The sequence below is a fragment of the Leptopilina boulardi genome, unplaced genomic scaffold, assembly GCF_019393585.1.
Source record: "Leptopilina boulardi isolate dan_hultmark-lab unplaced genomic scaffold, ZJU_Lbou_2.1 LbouV2_154, whole genome shotgun sequence".
NCBI lineage: Eukaryota > Metazoa > Arthropoda > Insecta > Hymenoptera > Figitidae > Leptopilina > Leptopilina boulardi.
This window is the reverse complement of record NW_026137701.1, coordinates 1,054,441-1,074,573: the sequence shown is the minus strand read 5'-3', so window position 1 is coordinate 1,074,573 and position 20,133 is coordinate 1,054,441. Positions and strand designations below refer to the sequence as shown.

The following is a 20,133-nucleotide window of genomic DNA, read 5'->3' as shown; positions in this document are numbered from 1 at the left end:
TTTGGCAAATACGCCTTTATAATATTTATAGTGCTATTGTATTCATATTTAACAACTTTTTTGTATCTACTTTTTTAATTAATCTTTATCAAAATAGAAGTAATCCTGAAGTATATATAGAAAACTTTTTTTTCTTTACGACTACAATTTTAATATGTGTGAAAGTAACTTATTTCAATATTTATCGAGATGATATTACTTCTCTAATTAATATGTTTGTACAAAAAAATTGCCTTTCTCGCAATAATAAAGAAGCTGCAATTCATCACAAATATAACGAGAAAAAGCGGTTTGTAAAATTAATAAATTATTTCAGTGCTATTATTAGAATTTAATTAATTGTATTAATTTCTGAAATTTTAATTAAGTACACACAAAAAAATTTCCCTAGTAGCTAACAATGTCAACTCATAGAATTATTGTGGACAATCTACCTTACAATATATCTTAATTGAAATTTTATTTAAAAGGTGAAATCTCAAGCTTTCAATTAATTTATTAACGAAACTTGTACGGCGAATAGTTTTTATACTAGACCGGAAAAACTGATTTTTGTTACTTTTCCCCTTGGTCTCCCCTACGTCCCAGAATTAACTTCTTTATTTAAAAAAAATTCCTCTGTAAAAGTTGTCTTACGTTACTATAATTTTTTCAGTTTCAATGAACGTCTTTTTGTTCTTTCTACTTTCTTCACAGCTACACTATATCTATTGTGGCCATTGACGAACAGAAAACATAAAACATTACCAATTAAAAGCTGGATTCCTTATGACATATCATCAAAGACAATATTTTGGATAACTTACTTATATCAGTGCTGTGGTATTTATCTTGAGGTTTTATTTTATACTTCTACAGAAACGCTTTTAACAACATTGATGCAACTTATTTGCACTCAGCTCGAAATCCTCATCATTCGACTTTTTGAAATTACGAATTTTAAAAAAATAAAGTATATGAAAATGGATATTTATCAAGAACAGTGTAATATCCTGAAGGATTGTGTAAATCATCATGTTTGTATTTTTTCGTAAGTTTAGAATAAGACGTGTCACATGCTATAACGCACTGAAAAACAAAACCCAGAAGTTGAATATCGTGTGGTTTTATATTAATTTTTTTGTTTATTCTCTTGATTGGACGTTTCATGGTCTGTAAAAATTCCCCGCAATGAAATGAACGCAAACCGTATTTGAACTCTTTCTACTCAGGTGTAGAATAAGTGCGCTTGATGGATTATTGCATGTTTTATGCTCTTAAAATTTATTATGTTCACAACTTTAACTAATATCATCTAACAATTTTTTATTACTTCCTCAAAATGAATTTGTTTTTCCATAATTTTTAACTTAATATGTGCCATTACTCCGCACTCTATCCAATAAGAGTATAATTTTTTATTTTCTTTTTTTTTTACTAAACAATTGAATATGTTTATTAGATATATTTAAGACATGAAAAAACATGGAGACGAATACTTACATGCTAGTAGTTTTACCTATATAATAGTGATGATAAGTCATTCTCAAAAAGCATTTTCAGACGGTGTAGCACACCCTAAAAAAAGTAATTTTCAATCTAGAGGATTCCTCTAAAATAAATGCATATTTTCCTCTTAATTTTGGTATCAAAATTATTATTCTTCATTTAAGAGGATTTTCCTCTTAAATTAAACGTCGACATCCAAACCTCGTAAAATTGTTTTTAATGTCAAAGCCATCAATAAAATAATTATAATTTCAATCAAATAATAAAATCTTTGCAGAAAATACATTTTTTAATTAAAATTAAGTAAAATTATAATAGTTCATTTCAATATAATAATAAAAATTGTTTTTTAATATAACATTAACAATGTCATGTTTTTGGTTAATTATCAACATTTTATATTGATAATTAAAATACAAAAAATAAGTTTTCATTAATCAGTTGTAATGATCAACGAGATTTTCAGCGCAAAAATAATTTTAAAACATGATGATATGTTTAAAAGTTAACATTTTTTATAGGACAGAAAAAAATTTCATATATGAAATTATTTAACGTTTTAAAACTTTTTTAAAAAAGTAAATAAAAAGATTTAAAAAATTCGAAAGATTCAAAAATGGGGTTATAGTATTTCTATTTACCTGAGTAGTAAAATTTCACAAGAAATATCCAAATTTTTTTAAATCTAAAAATAGCGTTAAAAATATTCATTTAATTTGAATTTAACTATATTTTCTGTATTTTTAATAAAGCAAATCCATTTTTTTGTCCTTTTTGTTGACATTTTACCAGAAATATTAAAACTGAAAGGTTAAAAAACAACTTCACAACTATCATACCCAGGGAAAGGGATCAAACGATTACATTATTTTTTTCCGTTTCCTTTTTTTAAATCTTCTAAATTTAAAACGGAAAATCTTAATTAAAGAGGAAAATACAAAAGGAATCCTTTTGTCATTCTTCCATTAAAATGAAGAATAAAAATATTCTACATTTCAATTGAATAATCTTGTTTTAAGAGGAAATATTTAGAGGATATTAGAAGAGGAATTTTCCTCTAAGTATAAGATTACTTTTTTTTGGGTGCAGGCTTAATGAATATTATTATTATAACTATGTGTCCGATTTTTAATTTTCATTTTGCGACATTATTTATTAAAACAAATAAGTTGAAAAATGATCAAACAGTAATAAAATTTACATTGTATGGCAAAAAGAAAATTAAAAATCGGGCTTAATGACGATCTGGGAAAATTTTAAAATAATACTAAAAGTTAAAAAAACACGTCAAAATCAATCAAAATTATTGTAATCTGCAGGGGATTGTGAACCCTAAATTGTCATTTTGAACAACTAAACTGGGTCATCTATCCTGATTTTATCCCTTACCAATTAAACATTTTTTCATTACAGTGGTTTTTTAAAACAAGTTAATTTACAGAATGGAAAAAAAATTAAATGACATTTTTGGTTTCTTGATCTTTCTTCAGTTCTTTGTTTCTGTAATAAATTTATGTACCAGCGGATTTTATTTAACAAAAGTGAATGCAAGTGGTGCATATTTTTGGTTTTCGGTTATGATATTGGGTTGTTTTATCTTTCAAATATTTACACACTGTTATTTTGGGGAGGAAATGACAAGGAAGGTTAATAATTTTTATTTCAAATTGATTACACATAATTTTCAAATGACAGTATAACAAAACATTATCAAACTGAATTTGCAGAGTTTGTCTATTGCTGATGAAATATACCAAATGGACTGGAACACATTAAGTATACAAACAAAGCAAAAATTGATAATAATAATGATGAGAACCAGCCGTCCGATTCAGCTAACTGGCTCTTCAGTTGTTGTCTTATCAATAGAAACATTTTTTAAGGTTAATTAAATGTTTTACATAATTAGACATTCAACAATTTTTTGTTTTAAATTTTTTTATGTATATTTAAAAAGAATTTTTTATTTTATTATTTCATTATAATTATTAATTATATATTTTATTTTTCTATGCGTAGGTTTTAAAAGCATCTTATTCATCCTATAACTTGTTGAGGAATTCTAATTGAAAGATGCCATTGTTAATATAAACTTTTGTAAGACAATTTTATAATTAGCTATAAAGAGTCATATTAAAGAGTAAATATATTCAGTAAATAATTGTAATTTAAAGTATTAAATATTTCTACCAAGATAAACATAAATTATTTATAATAAAATATTCGAATTAAACACTGCTGTAGTGGGATTACGAATAGCGCAAGTCGCTATTTAGGGTTAAAAACTTACATATTTTTAGTGAAATTTGTTCTAAATGATGTTCAAAATAAAATAGCGTTGACAGTGTCTTTAAAACTTAAACTGCAAGATCGTAATTCCAAGGAGAATATAAACATAACCCTACTGAATAAGACCTTTGACATAGAATTCATGTCAATTTCCAGAAAGATTTTATCTACTTAGCAAACCTAAATCTGTAAAACTGATACAATTTTTTTGAGTCACCCATTAACTAAAAATTTTTTTTAAGTGAATGTAGCTTCAAATCGCTATTAGCGAAATTTTCGTAGCGCTGTTGCCATTCGTAATCCCACTCCTGGTTTTTGGATACTCCTTGGACCTTCTTTTAGTAATTCCACAACTTTTAACGGTGATCCAATATAACTTTAAAATGACTTACGGGATGTTTGTAATTGCTACATTAGTTCTGACACTCGGCTACGGAACAAGTCATTTAAGAAGAAGAAGAAGTAATTGCTACGTTCAAACTGTTCATAGCATCATTTTCGCCTCTCTTACCTAGTAAAATTATAAATTAAAATATATATAATTTTTGTCACATTTTACAAAAACTTCATTGGTATTAGTTTTTGGGATTCTATACAACAAACATATACCCAGGAAAACCCTTAATGAAATACTTCCCAGATAGCACAACTGTTTGCTTACACAGCACATGATATTTCTAAAATATTTCTTATAATATACTCTTATAAATTTAGGAAATATTTCACAGAAAGTTAGAATTTTTTTAAAATATGAAATTCATCGATATTTTCTCACACGTTCAACACTTTAGGATCCTAGAAAATTAAAAGTGTGCGCAGCTGTAGAGGCCATAGAAACTGAGATCGACCATACTTATTTTAACTCTGTGTGTAATTAATTTTACTCTTTTTAATAAAATTAATAAAAATAATTTCTTTCTTTTTCACATTTTACTACAAAATTAATTAAATCAACTACAAAGTCTGAAACAACTACAAAGAAACAACTACAAAATCTCAATCTACCAAATGGATTCTTGGGTCATTCAACTACTTTCTGGTAGTATAATAATTAATACAATTGAGGACACCAATGCAATAACCAGACAGACGCTCGGACCGGCCGCGCTGAAGCCAGTCAATGAATGAAAAAGTTGAAAAAATTAAAATTCAAAATTTTGATTTTTGAAATATACTACTTTGTAGAAAATAAAACGGCGCATCTTTTTTTCCTTTAACTTTTTTTTGTAGAATGAATAGTTTTGACAATAATTGCAAAAAACTAAATATTTTCAATCAACAAATTTTATTGAATTTTTAAACACAAATCGTTCCAGTTCCGACAAATATTAATAAATTTACTTCAACTTTGGTATATCCACGCATTTAGGTCTAGAGAAGACGATAGCATGATGAAAAAGTTAAAAACCGTAAATTATTTAATTATTTATTAATTTAAATAATAACTTACCTGTACTCTCGTTTTCTTATCTTCGCAGACAAAAAGTCTGTGGGGAACTTTTTCGTTGAAAAAACTTCCAGTGAGATATTTGTTCCTCACATATCGAAGAAGTTTTGTGGAAAAATTCAGATCGATTTATTCAAAACTGACGAAGATACACAATTTTTAATGAAAAACACGCAACGCTTTGGCTGATTTGTGTGTTTATATTGCTGAACATCGACCTTATCGACAATGCCGTCTGGCAGTGTGGATCGTGGATCGCGGAATTATTTTGATTGGCGTTGCGTGTTTTTCATTAAAAATTGTGTATCTTCGTCAGTTTTAAATAAATCGATCTGAATTTTTCCACAAAACTTCTTCGATATGTGAGGAACAAATATCTCACTGGAAGTTTTTTCAACGAAAAAGATCGCCACATACTTTTTGTCGGCGAAGATAGGAAAACGAGAGTACAGGTAAGTTATTATTTAAATTAATAAATAATTAAATAATTTACGGTTTTTAACTTTTTTATCATGCTATCGTCTTCTCTAGACCTAAATGCGTGGGTATACCAAAGTTGAAGTAAATTAATTAATATTTGTCGGAACTGGAACGATTTGTGTTTAAAAATTCAATAAAATTTGTTGATTGAAAATATTTAGTTTTTTGCAATTATTGTCAAAACTATTCATTCTACAAAAAAAAGTTAAAGGAAAAAGAGATGCGCCGTTTTATTTTCTACAACGTAGTATATTTCAAAAATCAAAATTTTGAATTTTAATTTTTTCGACTTTTTCATTCGTTGACTGGCTTTAGCGCGACCGGTCCGAGCGTCCGTCTGGTTATTGCATTGGTGTCCTCAATTTTTAAATTTAATTGAAAATTTTTTTAATTACACCCTCAAAAACACGGTTTTTGGAGACTTTACCCCCACTTTACTTTAAATCCTGATGTGATACGCAATTTTGGAACCCGCGTTCGTGTTCAGGACACAAAAATACATTAGAAACCACATTGATATCTTAAAAAAACCTTGTAGGCCTGTGTTATTAACCCTCAATTGTCATTTTAAAGAACTATGCTTGCTCATCTATTCTGACCTTATCCCTTACCAATTAAACATTTTTCCATTAAAGTGTTTTTCAAAACAAGTTAATTTACAGAATAGGAAAAAAATTAAATGACATTTTTGGATTCTTGATCTTTCTTCAGTTCTTTGTTTCTGTAATAAATTTATGTACCAGCGGATTTTATTTAACAAAAGTGAATGCAAGTGGTGCATTTTTTTGGTTTTCGGTTATGATAATGGGTTGTTTTATCTTTCAAATATTTACACACTGTTATTTTGGGGAGGAAATGACAAGGAAGGTTAATAATTTTTATTTCAAATTGATTACACATAATTTTCAAATGACAGTATAACAAAACATTATCAAACTGAATTTGCAGAGTTTGTCTATTGCTGATGAAATATACCAAATGGACTGGAACACATTAAGTATACAAACAAAGCAAAAATTGATAATAATAATGATGAGAACCAGCCGTCCGATTCAGCTAACTGGCTCTTCAGTTGTTGTCTTATCAATAGAAACATTTTTTAAGGTTAATTAAATGTTTTACATAATTAGACATTCAACAATTTTTTGTTTTAACTTTTTTTATGTATTTAAAAAGAATTTTTTATTTTATTATTTCATTATAATTATTAATTATATAGTTTATTTTTCTTTTGCTTAGGTTTTAAAAGCATCTTATTCATCATATAACTTGTTGAGGAATACTAATTGAAAAATGCGATTGTTAATATAAACTTTTGTAAGACAATTTTATAATGAGCTATAAAGAGTCATATTAAAGAGTAAATATATTTAGTAAATAATTGTAATTTAAAGTATTAAATATTTCTACCAAGATAAACGTAATTTATTTATAACAAAGTTTTCCAATTAAAATAAGGTCAATAATATAGAATATCTAACCGGTTTAATTGGAACAAAAAAATTCATTAACGACAAAAGCGCAGGGCAATTTATAATACCATTTATAATTTTAAAAAGAAAAAGTAAATCGTTGTACAAAAATCTTTGTTTTAACGTAATAGGTTTAACTAGTGAGAAAAAAAGTATTTTCAAGGCCTAAATGAGCCTCCGGAAAGTAAAACCACACATAGAATTTCCACGGGGGGTGTTTGAGTTGGCCCCTGATGATTAAAAAATCGATTTTCAAAAAATGCAATTTCATGACCACTATCTTATAGGAAATTTTATGGCGCATCTTTTTTTTTCTTATGAAAAAAATTCATAACTCTTACCAATTTCGAGAAAAATGCAAAAAACTGTTTTTTTTTGAAAACACAAATTTAATTAAATTTTTTACTTCAACTCGATGGCAAATGAAAAGTTATGACTATTTTTGGATGAAATTTATAAGGGATATAGTTTAAACTATCCTAAAGACAACAAACGTTGAATAAACGCAAATTTTTTCATTTGAAGAAAGTTAATAATTTTTTTATTGCGCAGTGTAAAAATTACGGTTTTCAAACTTCAGGCGCTAGGTTTATCTGAAAAATTTTCACTTCGGAAAAACTTCCAGTGAAGAAGTTGTTCATTAAGGTGTAATAAAGATTTTTGTAGAATAGTTTTACAATCCGATTAACCGTTTAGAAAATATAAGTAAAAAACTATTTTCCGTCATCTGCGCGAGAGTCAACAATTGGCCGCTTCCACGGAGCAAGGCACGTTGCCATCGCAGCGGTTTCAAGGTCATTTGGATTTACTTACTATAGAAAAGGTAACATTTATTTATGTATTCTAGAAAATTTTTTATTTCTTAACCCTATTACATTTTTGATTAAACAGCAGTCTTTAACAGTATAAGCGTAATACTGTTTTGCTTCCTCGTGGAGGAAGCTATGTAGTCCTTTCGTTTATAAACTTTTTAAAAATGGTGAAAACAAATTTTCCTCTATATAGAAACATGTTATATGAGATCCTGATCAATTGTCCGGATGTATGTATGTGTGTGTGTGTGTGTGTGTGTGTATGTGTGTGTGGATCGTTTTTGTGAACACGATATCTTTAACAGGTTTTAATGGATTTGGATAAAATTTGGTAGGCTTATTTAGCTCATTAATCTCTCAAAAATGACGAGAGGATTTTTAAAAATACCCCAAAAAAAAAATTTTATCGTCTTTTTTCCAAAAATTTTTATTTCTTAACCCTATTACATTTTTGATTAAACAGCAGTCTTTAACAGTATAAGCGTAATACTGTTTTTTGAAATCACAGCACTCCTGTTTCAAAAAAATATAGTATTGTTAACTGAAAAAACAATACACGATTTTTTTTAAGTCTTTGACATAATACTATTTTAAAAAAATTAATTAAACATTTTACATTTAAAAACAAGAAGGGGGTCCTTTATGTTTATTTCATAAACATTATGCTTCCTCATTATGTGAAGCAAAAAATTCGCTTCCTCGTGAAGGAAGCAATGAATTTGTCCAATTCAATTGATTGATTTAAAAACTTTCGAATTAAAAATGTTTTAAATTAATTAAATTTTTTGAAAAATAAAGAAAATTTTAATTAATTTTGAGTGTAACATAAACTTTATATATACGAATCGATTCGTTTTAATGCAAGGAATACAATTATTTTATTCATCAACTTGAATTTAAAAAAAACACAAAATTTTTTAGCTAAAATATGAATTTTCGATTTTTCAATTTTTATTAATTCTCAAATTTTAAATCAAATCTATACTTTATATATACCAACCAATTCGTTTCAATGCAGGGAATAAAATTATTTCATATATAAACATGAATTTAAATAAACACCTCATTTTTTAGCTAAAATGAGAATTTTTGATTTTTTAACTTTCTTTAATTCTTTAAATTTCAATCAAATCTATACTTTATATATATCAATCGATTCATCTTGACATAAAGAAGACGATTATATTATATATTACCTTAAATTTTTCGATTTAAAAATTTTTTCAATTAAAAAAAAATTTTTGGAAAAAAGACGATAAAATTTTTTTTTTGGGGTATTTTTAAAAATCCTCTCGTCATTTTTGAGAGATTAATGAGCTAAATAAGCCTACCAAATTTTATCCAAATCCATTAAAACCTGTTAAAGATATCGTGTTCACAAAAACGATCCACACACACATACACACACACACACACACACACACATACACACACACATACATACATCCGGACAATTGATCAGGATCTCATATAACATGTTTCTATATAGAGGAAAATTTGTTTTCACCATTTTTAAAAAGTTTATAAACGAAAGGACTACATAGCTTCCTCCACGAGGAAGCAAAATAATTAGTAGAATATTTTTCATTTAAAAAAAATATTTTTATTAAAACTTGTAAAACTTTGATTTTAGTCTAATTTCTTCATATATTCAGAATCTAATTTAAAAAATTTAATTATAAAATAAATTTCAATAAATAACACTAAAGATTTTCTATTGAAAAAAATGAAACTTCACTTACCTTATTTCTTTTTATTTTTCGCAAATTATCTAACCAAAATTCTTTATTCTGTAGTCTCTTTCTACCAAGATCCGAGCTTCTGATGAAATCAGACATCTTTTTAAAAAAGAATTTACGTACTGCTAATCCAAAATTAAATAAAAAGAATACTTTTTTTACATTCTTTAAAGTCATTAGTTACATGTTAAAAGACTTCTGGTACATATTATAGTAAACAAAAATGACCTTCAGACCGCTGCGACGGCAACGTGCCTTGCTCCGTGGAAACGGCCAATTGTTGACTCTCGCGCATATGACGGAAAATAGTTTTTCACTTATATTTTCTAAACGGTTAATCGGATTGTAAAACTATTTTACAAAAATCTTTATTACACCTTAATCAACAACTTCTTCACTGGAAGTTTTTCCGAAGTGAAAATTTTTTAGATAAACCTAGCGCCTGAAGTTTGAAAACCATAATTTTTACACTGCTCAATAAAAAAATTATTAACTTTCTTCAAATGAAAAAATTTGCGTTTATTCAAAGTTTGTTGTCTTTAGGATAGTTTAAACTATATCCCATATAAATTTCATCCAAAAATATTCATAACTTTTCATTTGCCAGCGAGTTGAAGTGAAAAATTTAATTAAATTTGTGTTTTCAAAAAAAAAACAGTTTTTTGCATTTTTCTCGAAATTGGTAAGAGTTATAAATTTTTTTCATAAGAAAAAAAAGATGCGCCATAAAATTTCCTATAAGATAGTGGTCATGAAATTGCATTTTTTGAAAATCGATTTTTTAATCATCAGGGGCCAACTCAAACGCCCGTGGAAATTCTATGTGTGGTTTTATTTTCCGGAGGCTCAAATGTTTGTAAAAAAAGAAGTATTACGGATGACAGAGCCCAGAATTCAATTGGCCTTATTAATAGTTTGACATATGTGTGTATTAAAATCCATGATAAAAACTAATCTTACCCCAAGGTCACACACTGTGGTCAATCTAGAAATATATTTTGTACCCATTTTGTAGCAATGCTCAAAAATTTTTTTATGTTTAATATGACAAAACATTTTTTTAAAATTTAAAAAAAGCTTTTTTCTGATGGACCAATGAACAAGCCTACTAAGATCAGCCTGAAGATCAATACAGTCTTGTTTACAAATGGTAGATTTATATAATTTAAGGTCGTCGGCGAAAAGTTGAAATAAACTATGTTTAAATAAAGGGTGTATATCGTTAATAAAGAGCAGAAAAAAGAGTTGACCAAGATGCGAACCCTGAGGAACACCAGAAGTTGCCAAAAAAATTACTGAAAAGTCATATTCGACACGAACGGACAAAAATCTATCCGCGAGATAGCTCTCTATCCAGCAGATCACGTTGCGAGAGAAGACAAAAACCTCAAGCTTCGCCATCAGTATTGAGTGATCGACCGTATCAAAGGCTTTAGCAAAATCGGTATATATACAGTCGACTTGAGTTGACTTTTCAAGATTCGTAAATGTGAAGTTTGTAAACAATGACATGTTAGTCAATACGTCGCCTCATAAAGCCATGCTGCTCATCAATTATTAAATGTTCAGTTAATCTATAAAATTAGTCAAAAACTATATTTTCAAAGATTTTGGAAATAGAGCTGATTGTGAGTATAACTATTGGTCTGTAGTAAGCTACATTTCTCTTATCACCATCTTTGTTTAAAGGAACAACAATAATTCTTTTCCATTCCAAAGGAAAAATGTTCGAAGATAATAAACGATTAAATAAAATATATAATAAGGCTCAAAAAAACGGAGTAGCATGACCTTAAGAAGGACGGCGGAATATGATCTGGACCTGCTCCCTTATTAACGTTTAAGTTTTTTAATTTTGATAATATTAAGCTTTTGTTAATTGAAAAAGTGTTGATATGACATGAATTTATATAATCGAAGTTTGCTGATGAAATATTAGTCGAAGGAATTGTATAAACAGAATTAAAATGCTTGCATAAACAGTTGGTAATATTATAATTAGTATTCGCAGATAAGTCACCAAGATAAACATCTTTAGAGATGTATAAAAGATGGCTGATCAAAAATTTAGAATTCGTTTTTGTAAATTGTATGACTTTAAACAAGGATAAACGGCAGCAGATGAGTCGAAACAAAGTTTGTTTAACGCATTTGGAGACGAATCCAATAACCGTCGACCCCAATTGGTGAATAACGAAGCTCTTAAAGTAACAATCGAATCAGATCCTTGTCAAACAACGTGAGAACTTGCTGTGAAGTTTGAATGCAGTCATTTTACTATTGAAAATCATTTACATGTGATTGGAAAAGTGAGCAAATATTGCAAAAATCACTCAGGAAAAAATTGAAGAATTGAACTAGGATCTCCTGGACCATCCGCCATTTAGTCCAGAGATGGCACCATCCGACTATCATCTATTTCGATCGATGCAATCGATCAATTCAATTCTTTCGTCATTTTCTCGGTTTCACAAAAATATGAGTTGGAGGAAAATATAAGAAGTGCTTTTAACAAAATAACGACAGTTACTACAAATCTGAATAGACAATGCTAGCAACAAATATATCATTATATTACCATTTACTCGATTATCCAAAGGAGCATTGCAACCTGCTTGCAATGTGTAGTATAATCACTTCCAATAACACATTCACAATGTACTCCTGCGATATATCCATCGTTAAACATTTTTACATCCACTTTATATTATATAAATTTTTCCTTTGAGTAAAGCAGTATTCTTGAAGTAATATTGAATTATTTGCTTCAGAAATTCTGAAACATAACGAATATTTCTTTTCATGCATTTGTTTTCCAAGGGTTTTCTGTAGTTGTTCTCTGTGGAAAAAAGGATATAAGTATGTACTGATATTATTAAAAATGTATACTTCATTATAATTTTTTTACAAAAATTTGACATCTGAGATGGCATGTTTTTGAAATCTTCACTGGAATGGCAGGTTTCCCTAATATTTTTTAGATTGTCATGTTTCTCAACATTCGCCTGAATTGGCGTATTTCTGCCCTCAATCGACGAAATGATAAAACATAATAATAAATTTCAAAATATAAGAAAAATATAAAAAAATTTTAACTGCAAAGAAGTTGTAATCAATATTTACTTTGGCCTGCCAAAAGGCCAAGTGGACAGACATAGACGTTTCCGCGCATTGCATTGCATGTAAATAGACTTGAAAAATTCTTTCATCTGTCTAGCCCTGCACGGAATGAAAAGTACAACTGCATCTGAGGATTTTTGCGCCATAACAATTAAACATTTCGTCAAAAATGAACCAGCGATATTGTATTGCCAACATGGCTTACCAGAAAGATTGAACTCTAAATTCACTATAGCCGAATAGGGAGTTTGCATTAAAATTTTTTTTAATTTTAATCGATAGATTAGGTCTAATTTATATAACAAATTTTTTTTTAAATAATTTTGTAATCAAAAATAAGCATATAATTAAATAATAATAGTTTATATTATTTTAAAACATCGAAAACGGTCCGGAAAGAGCCGAGTCTTACCGAACAGAATGTGACGTATGTAGTGCCCAAATATTGCTGCTGTCATGAACTGTTTGTGAATAACCTAATGGAACGAAAGTTTTTTCTGGAAATTTTTATGAAATGGAGAAAATCAAGAGATATAAAACGTGTTTTGTGCCAAATTGTCTTAGTACAACAATTAAAACACCCGGAAAATTGTTTTTTACTGTGCCACAGAAAGAAGATATTAGGAGACAATGGTTTCAAGTTGCAAAACGAAATGATAAGAATATGTTATCGATGAATTCAAAATTTTTTTTTTGTCAAGATCACTTCAATGTGAATATTTACATTGAAATAATTTAAAATTAAACTAGTTATAAATTATATTTTTAGACATGCAAAGTTAAAAAAACTTTCAAATGTCACTATATAATGTAAATAAAAGTAGTCAACATAACCTAAAAATAAAAAATTTTAAACCTCAAAATATTTTTATCACTTATTCATTGTAGTTGAAGGATGATATGGATAATTACAATAATAATACAATAATAATTACAATAATAAATAAACACAATAAATCACTTATTTTTACTTAAAAAAAATAAAATAATTTGAAAACAGCGAACGCATATATTAGTAAACACAGATCACACATGGATCATGTAGCAGACGATGCGACAGTAGACACTTATGACGTCACGTCCCAGTACCAATAAAAATCGTTTTCTTTTAGTATAAATAGTTTCAACTTTTAAATAAAAATTTTAATATGTAAAATTTAAAAAAAATTAAAACTTTCAACACTAATATATTTTAAAATACCTATATTTACGATTTTATAAAAAAAAACGTAACATTTTTTTTATGCAAACTCCCTATTATGTATAGTCCATTATGTATATTATATTTCTATCCATAAATGCCATGTGAACTTGACGGAGTATTCTAACAGACTGTCTATACACTATTGCTGAAACGAGAATTGATCGATTTTTTTCTGTACTAAGTCGTGGCAATAATTATAGCAGTTTTTAGTCGAATATAAGATTTATTAAAAATGCACAGGTTAAATAATTATTCTTACCAACGTGTAATTATATTTCATTATATGTCGCGAGAGATAATATTTTTAATTCCTTTGCAAGTTTAATTTCCAAAGGGGTGTACTTACAACTCAGTATAATGCAGGACATATAGAAGAGAACACGAACATAGTCTAACTATAAATATTAACCTAATTTTGCAAAATCTAACTTAAATTGCATTTTCGCATATATGTGATTTTTTCCTTTAAATTTTCCAAATTGTTAATTCTTATGAATAAAATTATAGATTTTTCAAATTAAATAATTATTTTTTTATTGTATTATAATTTAAAAACCAGAAAACCAACAAATATATCATTATTGTAAATTTTAACAATCTGAATTTTTTGAAAATATTGTATATTCTTTTTGAAAAATTATTACAAATTAAAAACTATTTATTAAGAAACAGTTAAAAATAAATTTGTTTTTAAAATGCATGTTAGGAGTATAAAAATAGCTGAATACTCTTTTAGAGTGTTATCAATTATTGGAGTCTGGAAGCCGATATCTTTCACATCTGTTTGGCAAATACGTCTTTATAATATATATAGTGCTATTGTATTCTCATTTAAATACTTCTTTACATTTACATTTTTGATTAATCTTTATCAAAATAGACATAACCCTGAAGTGTATATAGAAAATTTTTTTTTCTTTACAAGTTGTTTTTTAGTAGCGTTTAAAGTAACTTATTTCAAGATTTATCGAGAAAATATAGTTTCCTTAACAAATATGCTTTTACAAAACAAATGCCTATCTCGTAATGATAAAGAAGCTGCAATTTACAACAAGTGTAAAGAGAAACAGCGGTTTGTAAAATTAAAATATTTTTTCTTATATCATAATTATAGGTTTTTATAAATTATTCCTTCATAAAAAGAATTTTATATTTCTATTGAATATGAATATAAAATTTTTCAAACATAAAATTTTTATATTGTGCATTTGATTTTTTAACAGCATATGTGATCGTTAGGTATCCACAATGTCAATTTTTTCAGGGACTTTAATTTAAAAATATTGAATGGATTGATTTGAGATTTTGTGTAAAAGTCTAATAAATGGTGAGCAAGGTCTTTTATGTGAAAAATCTTTAATATTATGTTGAATTAATTACACAGCCACACAAAAAAAAGTTCTGATCTGGGTGTCTCACTATGATGTTTTTTGGGTCGCTGAATCCGAATTCGAGGTCCGTTTTACCCCTATCAGATCAGGATTTTGAGATAACCTCAAAAAACCAATATGTCGGACACTTTTTCCAAAAATTCATCGGATCAAATTCGTAATCAGCGACTCCGAAAACCCCCGAGTAACAAGTTTCATGCGATTCTGATGAATTTTTCGAAAAAGTGTCCGCCATATTGGTTTTTTTAAGTTATCTCAAAATTCTGATCTGATGGGGTAAAACAGACCTCGAATTCGGATTCAGCGACCCAAAAAAAAGTAGGCATAGTCAGACCCCCAGATCAAAACATTTTTTTTTGTGTGGCTGTGTACTTAATAAAGATAAATCCTACTTTTTCTCAAAAATTTTTAAGTACCTATAGTGTTATAATAATTAAATCAACCAAATATTACACTTTTTCAAACATAAGAGCAATTTCTCATCATATTGTAGACATCTCCATAAAATTTCACATTGTACAGGAAGGACGATATTATGAACTTTCTTTGTGACAACGTTTTGAACATTTTTTATGTTTCTACAAACCTTTAGGATGAAAATGATACTTTGACTTAAATCGTAACTGCTAATTTTTTCTGGAATATATTGTGCTATCTGGATCTATTTAATATTTTCAGTGTAAAGTTTTAGACAAAAATAATATTGTTGACTTGACAATCAAATGTTGTTAAATATACAGATATTTTTCAGATTACATGAACGTCTTTTTGTGACTTGTATTTTCTTCACATCCACAATATATGTATTATGGTCATTGATAAATATAACACTACCAGTTAAAAGTTGGGTTCCTTATGCTATTAACTCGAAGACAATATTTTGGATAACATATTTATATCAGTGTTGTGGTGTTTATCTTGAGGTATTATTGTACACTGCAACAGAATTGCTTTTAACAATATTGATGCAACATATTTGCACTCAACTTGAAATTTTTATCATTCGACTATTCGAAATTACAAATTTAAGGATAACCGAATATGTGAAAATTGATGTTTTACAAGAAGAGTGTAACATTGTAAAGGATTGTGTAGATCATCATGTGTTTATTTTCTCGTAAGTTTAAAAAGAGACGTAGACTTTGTAGCGAGGGGTTTTTCAGTTAAGATTCCGTAAGAATCATTTAAACATTACTTCACAAATTATTACAAATGTATGCAATATCTGCAATGTAATGCGAATTCCGTCAAATCAGTACGTTGTAAAACGCTGAATTAGATTTGTATTCAGAAATTTACCTTTCTTTGCACTTTTGAGCGTTCTGTCAGAGCCCGCTCTTTGTGTACGCATTCTGTCACAGACTATGACAGACTTGGACGGAATCTGACGAAATCTAACAGAATTTAACAGAATTTAACAGGATGCGCGTAAGAAGAAGGAGAAGAAAAACACGAATATGCGTGAATGCTACAGGCAAAATATGTATATATTAAATATATGTATTAAATATATATTATTAATAATAATATATAATATATTAAATATATATATACATAATAGTGAATGCTGTTGTTTTAATTATATTTACGAACTTTTATGTGTATATATATAACAAAATTAAAATAACTTATATAATTTCATAAGGCAAAAATTTACATTATTAATTTATATTATAGCCGAATAAAACTATTTAAAAAATTAGTTTAATAATAATTAAGAAATAAATAAATATATAAAAATTATTTATTAAAATACATTAATAAGCACAATTATGTTTTCAAAAACTATTAATTATAGAAATAATTAAACTTATCAAATTAAAATTAAATTAAATTATTAATGAATTTAAAACATTTATACTTAAAATAATTTTTTAGTTTTAATTTTAATTAATTAAAAATATTAATTATGTCTAAAATAATTTTTAAAAAATAAAATTAAAAAAATTTCTCTAATTACGTTTTAGAATATTTTTAAATAGACTATAAAGTAATTGTATATAATTTATTTTACTTTTTTTTAGAATATATTTCCTAGAATGTATGCAGAAAATCCGACAAAATCTGTAGAATTATATTCTACTCAAATCCTTTATTACCTTTTTTGACGGCGCAAAGTTTTCATGAAAAGGAATGTGTACAAATAAATAAAACTATCAGTACAGCGCATGCGCAACGCGAACGGGCCTCGGTCAGAAACACTTAATCTTGCGTTCGCAAGCAAAATCAAACGAAATCCTACAGACTTCTACAGATTTTAGCGAAATCACACGTTTCATCGCCAAAAATGCTTTGTATTGATGAATCCAGTTGAAACTCACGCAACTTTGCGATGCAATGCGTTCAGTAACGTTTTTTTCTTTTGCACCAAAACGTTAAAAGTTTTAGTAAAACAGAATTTTGCGTTATTTTATTAAGTGAAAAACCCCTCGCTTTATAGCGCACCAAGATGCACAAGAACTAAAATCTAGAAGCTGAGTAGTGATTTTGAATAGATCTGTTTATTTTATTGGTTTGTTGTTTATTTATGTTATTTACACTGACATTATTCTATATACCAGTTAAACGTTTTCCAATTTAATTGTTTAAAACAAAAGTTAATTTACAGAATGGAAAAACAATTAAATGATATTTTTGGTTTATTGATTTCTCTTCAGTTCTTTGTTTCTGTATTAAATTTATGTACTACTGGATTTTATATAACGAAAGTTAATGCAAGTGGTGCATATTTTTGGTTTTCAATTATGATAATGGGTTGTTTTATTTTTCAAATATTTACACACTGTTATTTAGGAGAGGAAATAACAAGAAAGGTTAATAATTCTTATTTCAAATTGAAATTACAATTTTAAATGACATCATATAACAAAGCATTGAATAACTGAATTGCAGAGTTTGTCTGTTGCTGATGAAATATACCAAATGGATTGTAACGTATTAAGTCTAGAAACAAAACAAAAATTGATAATGATAATGATGAGAGCCAGACGTCCCATACAACTTACTGGTTTTTCAGTTGTTGTGTTGTCTATAGAAACATTTTTTAAGGTTCTTTAAATATGATTTACACATTTTTAAATTCAACAATTTGTATTTAATTTTTCTATGTATTCTATAAAAACATTTATATCTTTTATTGTGAAAACAAATAATGATACAATTTATTATTCTATGCTTAGGTTTTAAAGGCATCTTATTCATCCTATAACTTATTGAGGAATACAAATTGAAAAATGTGACTTCACAAAATCCTATATGCAAACTGTGATTTACCGTTATTGAGTATCTGAAATGATTTACTCCATCAAATGAAAAAATTATGGGCCGCATGATCATTGCTTAATTGACATGTAACCGAAATGTAATTTAACCGAAATGCATACGACATGCATGTCATTTAACCAAAATTATACGTAACAAAACTCTCAGTTGACCTACACGACAAATAACAGAACTGACATTTGATGTACACGACAAGTTACAAAACTAACATTTGATCTACACAACATGTAACAAAACTGTCATTTGATATACCTACAAATTTAAGCGCGAATTTCAAAATTGACAAATCACAATTTTAATAATAATTTTTAATTGGTCAATTTTGAAATTCGCACTAAAATATGTAAGTCAAATGACAGTTTTGTTACATGGCATTTCAGTCAAATCACATTTTGGTTACATGTCATAATTGGGCAATAATCATGCGCCCCAAAATTATCGATTATTTTTATGGAGTGACTATCGATAATCACTATTAAAAAAAACAATAATTTTTTAAGAGTGACTATACTGAAAACAATGGAATTTTGTTGTCTTACAAAATTTTTAAACTAATTATCCGGGATCGATTGTTATACTCATTTTAAGGCAATTATTCTAGAACACTGAGAAAAATAGATGGTAAGATTTTGATGGTTAAAAGTAGATATTTTTTTTACTAAACAGTATCGTTCATTTAACTGAATGTTTAGTCCGTCCAAAATGAACGATACTGTTTAGTAGATTTAACTGAGATATTAGTAAAATCTACTACGCCCTTCTCTCCGTGTATTATTATGATTTTCTCATCATTCCTAAATCTACTAAAGTCTTGACCATGAGTATTTTATGTATGTTCTGTTGTTTACGTCACTTGTTTAGAAATTTAAAGAATTCTCAATATAGAGTGATTAATTTTTGTATTTGTGTTTAATAAGGTAATTTTTAAAAATTCGTGTTATTAGTTTAATTATTTTTAAAGCTAGACATTTCCTGTTACTAAAGTGTTTGAATTTAATAAATTTGAGCCTGATGAGGTTGACAAATCTAAGTCAACGAAACGTCTCTATTTTAAATTAATTTTTGAACTTTTTATTCAACTGATTTTCCAACATTAATTTACAATTTTTCTACAATTACCCTGAATCCATCCCTAGGTCATGCCTGGAAGCCCTATTCCATCTCCCCCCCCCCATTAAGCTAGATTGATGATTTTAAAAAAATTTTCAGAAAAATAATAGGAATTGAATGGCATTTATGCTAATGTCTCAAATGAAAAATTCGCTAAGATAGAGTCAATTGTTTATAGTGAAAAAATCTAACGATTTTTAACGGTCATTTTCGGGTATAAATTTTTTTTTTTAAATTCTGCGGCTCTTCTTATCGGTAATATAGGTCCTTAAGAGTAAAAAAACACCTTAAAACGAATT

General features: G+C 27.5%; 3 protein-coding genes across 4 annotated transcripts; all 3 read left to right on the top strand.

The window, feature by feature from the left end:
- Positions 1–2,616: 2,616 nt before the first annotated feature.
- On the top strand, positions 2,617–3,621 carry LOC127276836 (putative odorant receptor 92a). The gene is made up of 3 exons (XM_051297507.1): positions 2,617–3,134; positions 3,216–3,371; positions 3,508–3,621. The coding sequence occupies exons 1-3, from the start codon at positions 2,931–2,933 to the stop codon at positions 3,556–3,558; spliced, it is 411 nt and encodes a 136-aa protein (XP_051153464.1). The 5' UTR covers positions 2,617–2,930; the 3' UTR covers positions 3,559–3,621.
- Positions 3,622–6,502: 2,881 nt separating this feature from the next.
- Positions 6,503–6,994, top strand: LOC127276807 (odorant receptor 22b-like). The gene is made up of 3 exons (XM_051297462.1): positions 6,503–6,571; positions 6,653–6,808; positions 6,944–6,994. The coding sequence occupies exons 1-3, from the start codon at positions 6,503–6,505 to the stop codon at positions 6,992–6,994; spliced, it is 276 nt and encodes a 91-aa protein (XP_051153419.1).
- A 7,422-nt stretch (positions 6,995–14,416) lies between these two features.
- On the top strand, positions 14,417–19,368 carry LOC127276834 (odorant receptor Or1-like). Of its 2 annotated transcripts, XM_051297505.1 has the most exons (5): positions 14,417–15,123; positions 16,194–16,559; positions 18,051–18,255; positions 18,335–18,490; positions 18,622–19,368. In XM_051297505.1, the coding sequence occupies exons 1-5, from the start codon at positions 14,747–14,749 to the stop codon at positions 18,670–18,672; spliced, it is 1,155 nt and encodes a 384-aa protein (XP_051153462.1). In that variant the 5' UTR covers positions 14,417–14,746; the 3' UTR covers positions 18,673–19,368. The 2 variants fall into 2 exon arrangements, with proteins under 2 accessions (XP_051153462.1, XP_051153463.1); XM_051297506.1 differs by lacking the exon at positions 14,417–15,123 and having other exon boundaries at positions 16,135–16,559.
- The last annotated feature ends 765 nt before the right edge of the window (positions 19,369–20,133 follow it).